Below are 7,645 nucleotides of genomic sequence, written 5' to 3'. Positions count from 1 at the left end.
TTTATTCTTTTAAGTTGAGTTCTTTCATCGACCTCTTGTTGACTTTTTAATTTGTGCTGAGCCTTTTAACCAACCTCTTGGTTGACTCTTATATGCCAACCTCTTGAGCTTACCTCATGGTTGTCTCCTTTAGGTCAAGGTCTTGACTGACCTCCTAGTTAACTCCTTTGGGTCGACCTCCTAGTTGACTCTTTTAGGTCTATTCCTTTATAAGCAAACCCTTTAGATTGTTCAACTTGATCTAGAATTGAGTACCCCAACACATGATGTGTACCCTTAACAACTGAACACTAAAGAGCCAACCAACAATGTCACAAAAGTGTTGGAAAAACTCGAACTTTCCTGCTTCATGAAGTTAAGATAGACACTTAGTAATTAAAGGTAGTAATAGGAGCACACGATTATAATTCTCCAATATGGAGATTCTTCCACTATACAAAGTGATAGTAGGGTTACAAGGATGTGTTTACAAAATTGACTCACTCTATGGTGGCTCACTCAAGCTTGAGGATAGAGACTTCCCAAGCTATTTATCTTCTCTCTCAAAGAGGCTCTTTCTCACTCTAAGAAGTTGATTCACTCTTTGTCTTGGATGGGTAGGAATGAAGGCTCCTACCCTTATTTATACTACTCCACCTCCACAATGAATGGTGGAGATTACTTGTATCCTAGGGTGGAGATTAATTCTCTAGAATGCTCCACACATTCTAGGAATCTCTACACTCTTCTACTTCCTTCCATACTCTTCCATAAGATTTTAGAAGGTTCCATACATCTCCAGAATATTTCAGAGGTTTCCACATTCTTCCACAAGCTTCTAGAGAGCTTTACACTACTTTAGAGTTCTCCAGAACGTTCTAGAAAATTCTACACTTTTCCAGAAAGTTCTAAAATTTTCTAGAACCTCTCCAATTAAGGAGGGATCCCAACAGAAAGGATGTTCCTCCCACGATACAAGATCAATTTTTATCTTCTTTTGTGATACAAAAAGCTAACCCTATGATAATAGGAAGTCATCTATCATCCTGTATCAAGTATTAGTATCCTTCAGAAACTCTAGAAGAATAGAATACTTTTTAAATATTCTAATCATAGGCTATCTTCGAACTATTATATATCTAAAGGTGACTCGTAGCCGGCACAATTACATATTAAAATAATGTCATTCGAATAATAGTAATAAATATTTCAATGTGTAAATACAACAATTTTATGGATATGGTGTGAAATTTGATTGGTGGCGTATCCACTCAACGCTTTTATCCATTTTAGACATTGATTTGGCGGCAACAAGTCAAAAACTGATTTTGTATATTTGTAGTAGTTGTGGTAGCATGCGTTTGTCCCCTCTTTCTCTGATGCTATGCTTGGCCGCGTGTTCTTTGCTTTAGCCATATACATAATCGCGTAGTGCTATTCCATGCTTCCTGGATTATTGCTGCCTATAAATATGTGTGCAAACCACCAATATCTTAAAGTAATATAAACTATAATCCACTACTCTTCTTCTTTGTCACAGTTGACTCCTCCCATGTCTTGAATTTGATCCCAAAACTAGAAAACTTTCTTCTAGCTACTTTATAAATTAGAATAAATCAAATCCTTACTATAGCCACCAAAGGATCCGTCTCTTTTTTTTATGCTGTACCTTCTTAATTTTCCCCAGATTCCTTAGTTTGAGGTAGCATTTGAAAGCTGCATGTGAAGTCGGTTGAAATTCCATAATCATATTCAAGCAAAGCAAAAGGTGAAATATTGATCCATAATTTTCTATTATATATCATTATCTTATAATATGTCTATGTAGCGTTTTAGGCTGATGGTTCAATATTTAATTAGATAGCATATCTGGAGCAATCAACGAGAACAACTAATAGACATGTTTCCCTCAAATCTAAGTATATGGGTAAAACTCCAGATCTTTGCGTATATATATGTAGCATAGAAATTAGGGCAAGAGAGGTAGCTAGCTGCTAGCACTATATATATACTGGGAACAATTTCAGCCCGAGTTTAGCATAAAATTCATGAACCTTCTGCTTTGTTTATTACAGAGAAAACATTGGACACACATGCATAAGTTATTATAAACATATTTATGTTCATAACTAGTAGTTTATAGCAATTCACACATGCTCAACCAATTAAGTTAAATTTTCTTAGTCAAAAGTTTTTCTGTGAAATTGGTAAAAATAAATGATCATTTTATTAAAATTAGTTATCAGTGGTTTTAGTTCAGTTGATTGAGTAGAATATATGAATGTTATAAATTTATGGTATTGTGTTCAATTTATATGGATTAAAAAAAGATTAATTCACGTTAAGCTTAGCTCATAAATGTTTTCACATATTAATTAAACGAAATTAAGAGTTTGCTGATTTTAATTTGTAATTCTTATCAATATATATAATTTGTGATACATATACCGAATGATTGATTTATTTTCACATGATTGAAGCTTGTGTTATTTTCATACAACTCTCAAATGGATTATGAACCTCCATTCCTCGAGACCTACAAGACCCTTGTTCTAAACCACCTTGATGATTCAAAGAATGAGTACTCCTCTTTGGTGGAGAGATCATGTGAACTACCAGTGATCGATCTTGGCCAGTTCAATGGCGAGAGAGACAAATGCATGAAAGAAATTGCAGAAGCTGCTAGTAAATGGGGTTTTTTCCAAGTCGTTAATCATGGGATTTCACAGGAGCTGCTGAAAAGCCTTGAATTTGAACAAAAGAAATTGTTCTATCAACCTTTTTTGAATAAGTCTGAAAAATTTAATTTTTCTAGTTTATCTGCCAAAACTTACAGGTGGGGGAATCCATATGCTACCAATCTGAGACAATTGTCATGGTCAGAAGCCTTTCATTTTTATGCCTCAGATATCTCATGGATGGACCAACACCAAAGTCTGAGGTAGGCAGCGCATCTTCATTATTCATGTTTTTGGCACTATATACACGTTTAAAAACACTGGGATGCAACAACATGTTGCAATGAGATTTTCGAGGAATTAGAAGAAGATTTTGAACTTTAATATGTTTTTAGTAGCCTAAATATTTGTTTTTAGTAACTGTAGTTTTAAAATAATAAGTTTTTTGGTTTCTCTGTTCAATTTTTTTTCTTCCCAAACACTGCTATAATGAATACTTTAAGGAAAATTCATATATGGTATGGTAAAGTGTTTGAAGATAAGAAAGTAAAATTAAAATAGGTTTTCATGTAAGTGACTTGTAATTTGTTAACTAATTAAATGAAATCTCTAACAACATTTAGACAAGGACTAAAACAGACTTTTTTTTCATATTATTACAAGGACTAAAATATCAAAGTAAGTTTTCATGTAAGTAGAGTGTTTGATATATATTTTGAAAGAAAAATAGATATATGGTAGAATGTTTGATGATAAGAATGCAAAATTAAAGTAAGTTTTCATATAAAAAGAACTTGTAATTTGATAACTAAGTAAGTGAAATCCCTAACAATATTTAGGCAGAGAAATTAAAACAAACTTTTCTTTTTTTCAAATTACAAGAATTAAACATGACTAATTTTATATTTGAGGGATAAAAACAAGCCTACCCCAAATTTAAAGGAGGAAAAACATTTTTTTTTAATCACCATAATTAAGATCTTTAAATTCCTAGTGAAACCTCAAGGTACATATTCTTACAAAATTTGATTTTTTGAGCTTGATAAGAAATTAATTAATTTTCAATTTGGAGCTTAATCATTAAAGTTCATAGTCTCTCTCTAAGGATGTTTTTTTTTTTTTGGTTATAAGTCAGAAATCACATGTTTCTCTCAACAACTGGGTTAAAGACCAATATCAACCCATGAGTATCTTTGCAATGATGTATTCTATAAGAATTGAATTCAGATTATTTTCTAAAAACTCAATACGTGTTGTTGATTGAGTCACATCTGTTGAGTAAAAAAATATATATTTAAACTAAGAATTAATTTGCAACAAAATTTAAAAGGACAGTTAATAACGGGATGTCACCTCTTCTTAATCTTTTTGTTTATTTATTTGCGTATATCCTCCAATATTTAATTATTTTATTTACCATTCGATCCCTTTTACAAATGAATCTTAGTTTACTTGGGAGTACTGGGGAATACATGTTTTAACTTATTATGACTATCAAACAGCGCCAGTGCCAGTACATTATTGGGTGCCTCTGCAACCTAACTCGTGATCATACATCTTCATTTTCTTTTTACATTTTCTTTTTACAAAATGCTCAAATTTAAACAGCACTTGTAAAAAGATAACTAAAATTAGGAGGGTTAGTGAAACGTGGAAAGGGATAGAAAATTCAGGAAGTGAGAAAAAAAAATGAAGAAAGAAACGCATCACTACTCTAAAACCCAAAGCATCGCTATTCTTTGTGGCCATATATGCTTTCATTTGCCTTCATTGTGTTACCATGCTTTATGTGTTTTACCTTAACCCTAATTTATACAAGTACTTTTTTTTTTTTTAATTTAGATCAAGCCTTGAATCTTTTGCAACAAGAATGTTCCCCCTTGCTGAAAGCTTGGCAGAAGTACTAGCCTACAAATTGAATACGAAATCCAACTATTTCCGTGAAAATTGCTTGCCAAAGAGTTCGTACATTCGACTGAATAGATATCCTCCATGCCCTATATCGTCAAAGGTGCATGGCCTGTTGCCTCACAGTGATACAAGTTTTCTTACCATCGTACATCAGGACCAGGTTGGGGGATTGCAATTGATGAAAGATGGAAAATGGGTTGGTGTCAAACCTAACCCACAAGCTCTAGTTGTTAATATTGGTGACTTCTTTCAGGTGAAATCTCTTCATTTATTTTAGAGTAATTGATGCTATATTTGCATACAATATTATCTTCTTATTTGTCTTCCTAATACTTAATAAAGAAATAATTAAATAAAGAAAGTAAATGTATTTAATAATATATCTTTAAAATGTTATAAGAGAATTTAAAACTCAGAATATGCTAAATTTGTAAGTTATACCTATTTTCCTAATTCAGCGGTTCTTCTCCTAATATTATTTTCTGACAGATAAAAAAGAAGGAATATTTCGATTTTCAAAATGAACGATGACTATTTAGTGTATGTTTGGAATAGAGTTTATAAATATAAGTTTGGATTAAACTTAAATTTATAAACTGAGTTTTGTAAAAGTATCTAAATTTTGTTTTCCAAATCTGAATTTAAAAAAAAAACTTTCGAACATATTTTTCTGAGGTAATTAAACATGATATAAATTAATTTTACTTTCAAACATATACCGTTGAAACATTCCTACTGGAAATTCAAGCCCATTGTTAGAATATTAATATATGTTATGTTTGATAAAATTAGTCGAAAAAAATTAATTAGAAGCTGAAAAATTAATTAGAAATTAGTTGAAAGTGAAAAAACTATCTTATGAATATTGTTATATGGTATGAAGATTAGTAGTATGAAAACACACGCATCCTACTTGTTTAGTTTTATTGGCTAAGATTTAAAAATCGCTTAATTATACAATTGTTTCCTAATTAAATTAAAAGTTGGATCCTCAATTTTAAAAAAGTCCAATCAAGTCCCCTAATTATTTAAAAACACTAAAATTCTATCATTTCTATCAATTGTTAGTTTGATTAACGAAAATAAATATTTTTACATTATTTTAGTAAAACAAGATATTTTCATATTAATTGTTCATAAAACTGATATAAAAATGATATCTTTGTTAAGGTTTGTGACTTATGCAAATAAATATTTTTATATCAGTTATTAATATAACCAATGTAAATTAAAAGACAATTTTATATCAGTTGTCAATACAACCGATGTAAAATGACATCCTTGTTAAAATTTGTAGCCGATGTAAATAAATATTTTTATATTGATTCACAATACAACCAATGCAAAAATATTTATTTACACAACTTTTGTTAATCAAACACACGAAGTTGACAAAAATGATATGATTATAGTATTTTTAAATAATTATATGACTTTATTAAATTTTTTAATAATTGAGGGATCCAATTAAACCTTTAATTATAATTAAGCATAAATAAAATAAGGGAAATCATCTAGATTCCTTAGTGCACAACATTCATGCTATCAAATTCATACTAATTATCATTTTCCCTATCTTATCTTATTGAAGCATATGTGTTTGGTGAAATTATGTGTTGAAATAATTGAAAATGTAAAATTTCATAAAGAATAAAAATAATAATAAAAATTTCCTTAAATAGTTAAATGAAAAAGATTAAAAAAATTTTAATAAATAATTAAGGACAAAAAAATAATATAAAAAATTCAAAACTAGAAGTTAATATTTTAAGTAGTCTCAAAAAATATTATAAACTACTAAGAAAACCTATTAACCGAACAATCAAGCTATTCAACTAGTGAAAAAAGAAGAAACTATCTAAAATGCTTTCAGTATGCAAGCTTTTCAATAAGCGGTCCGAATACTTCAAACCGACCAACTTTGCTTCAAAATCTCAATGGACCAAAAAGGCTTAAAAATATGATCAGGTTTAAGATAAAAACATGATTTCTTTCTTTTATTGCATAAAAGCTTGATTTATAACAGGCATTAAACTGTTTTAGCTTATTTTTCCAAAGTATTTTTTTATGTGTTTGTGTCTTTATACTTTTTCAAATTTTTAATTTTAGTCTTAAGTTTTTTTTTTTGTTAACACCTTCAATCTTTGTTGTTAAGTAATAACGACATAACAACAGTCCAATAATCATGTATAACTTTTTTATGTTTGTCTTTTCAATTGCTCCAGTGACGACTTTAATTGATCAAAATTTATATTAAGTACTAAAAACAAAAATTTGAAAAAGTTTTAGGAAAAAAATTGAGTAAACCCTCCCTTTATTGGACTCCAATCAAAAAGCTTTTTTCTAAAATGTGTAGGCATTCAGCAATGGTGTTTATAAAAGCATAAAACACCGAGTGGTTGCTGCCGAGAAAGTAGAGAGGTTTTCTATGGCTTTTTTTTATTGCCCCTCCGAAGATGCACTTATAGAAAGCCACATCAAGCCAGCTACGTACAGGAAATTCACTTCGAGGGAGTTTAGACAACAGACTGAGAAAGATGTCAAGCAAACAGGGGATAAAGAGGGGCTCTCTAGATTTCTTCTGTAGAAGTATATATATACCTATATCTGTGTAAACTTAAAGTAATCATATCTGTCTTATTTTGTAACATTTTCTTTTGTGTGTACTCTTGTTTTGTAACATAGCTCATGAGTTTTTGAGTTAAATAAATTAATATTTTAAATATTATTTTATCAAATGAGAACCGTTCTACCAAATTTAGTGAGAGGGTGGTTGCGGAGTTGATCTTCCATTATTGCCTCGAAGCACAACGGTGAGGGTGTTGAAATAGAATCTTTTTTTGAAATAGATGTTTTAATGACAACAAACTTTTAAGAAGTAAATTCTAAGTCTTTTAGACTTATATCCTATTAATGGTTCGCTTGGAGTGTTTTCAAAGAGACAGAACTTATTCAAGAAGTATATATGGAGAAAGATGTGAAGCATTGGTCTGCGGTGAAGGTTTCTTAAATCTAAAGATTGTCTAACTTCAAAAGCAAGAAACCAGAAGCATATAAGGACAATCATGAATTATATG

At 30.2% G+C, this 7,645-nt stretch overlaps 1 protein-coding gene across 2 annotated transcripts; it reads left to right on the top strand.

Annotated features, from left to right (window-relative positions):
- The first annotated feature begins 1,312 nt into the window (after positions 1–1,312).
- On the top strand, positions 1,313–7,266 carry LOC106796618 (gibberellin 2-beta-dioxygenase 8). 2 transcript variants are annotated; one of them, XM_041010985.1, is made up of 5 exons: positions 1,313–1,747; positions 1,840–1,906; positions 2,460–2,920; positions 4,500–4,821; positions 6,925–7,266. In XM_041010985.1, the coding sequence occupies exons 2-5, from the start codon at positions 1,880–1,882 to the stop codon at positions 7,153–7,155; spliced, it is 1,041 nt and encodes a 346-aa protein (XP_040866919.1). In that variant the 5' UTR covers positions 1,313–1,747; positions 1,840–1,879; the 3' UTR covers positions 7,156–7,266. The 2 variants fall into 2 exon arrangements, with proteins under 2 accessions (XP_040866919.1, XP_014624977.1); XM_014769491.2 differs by lacking the exon at positions 1,840–1,906 and having other exon boundaries at positions 1,315–1,747; positions 6,925–7,265.
- Positions 7,267–7,645: the final 379 nt, after the last annotated feature.

This window comes from Glycine max, chromosome 17 (assembly GCF_000004515.6).
Source record: "Glycine max cultivar Williams 82 chromosome 17, Glycine_max_v4.0, whole genome shotgun sequence".
Taxonomy (NCBI): domain Eukaryota; kingdom Viridiplantae; phylum Streptophyta; class Magnoliopsida; order Fabales; family Fabaceae; genus Glycine; species Glycine max.
Note: the sequence above shows the minus strand (reverse complement) of the source record. Positions and strands in the feature narration are given on the sequence as shown.

Coding starts and splice junctions, on each gene's coding strand:
- LOC106796618 (XM_041010985.1), top strand. CDS start 1,880: ATGTTTCCCTCAAATCTAAGTATATGG. Junction 2,921..4,499: donor GACCAACACCAAAGTCTGAG/GTAGGCAGCGCA, acceptor TTTTTAATTTAG/ATCAAGCCTTGAATCTTTTG. Junction 4,822..6,924: donor ATATTGGTGACTTCTTTCAG/GTGAAATCTCTT, acceptor TAAAATGTGTAG/GCATTCAGCAATGGTGTTTA.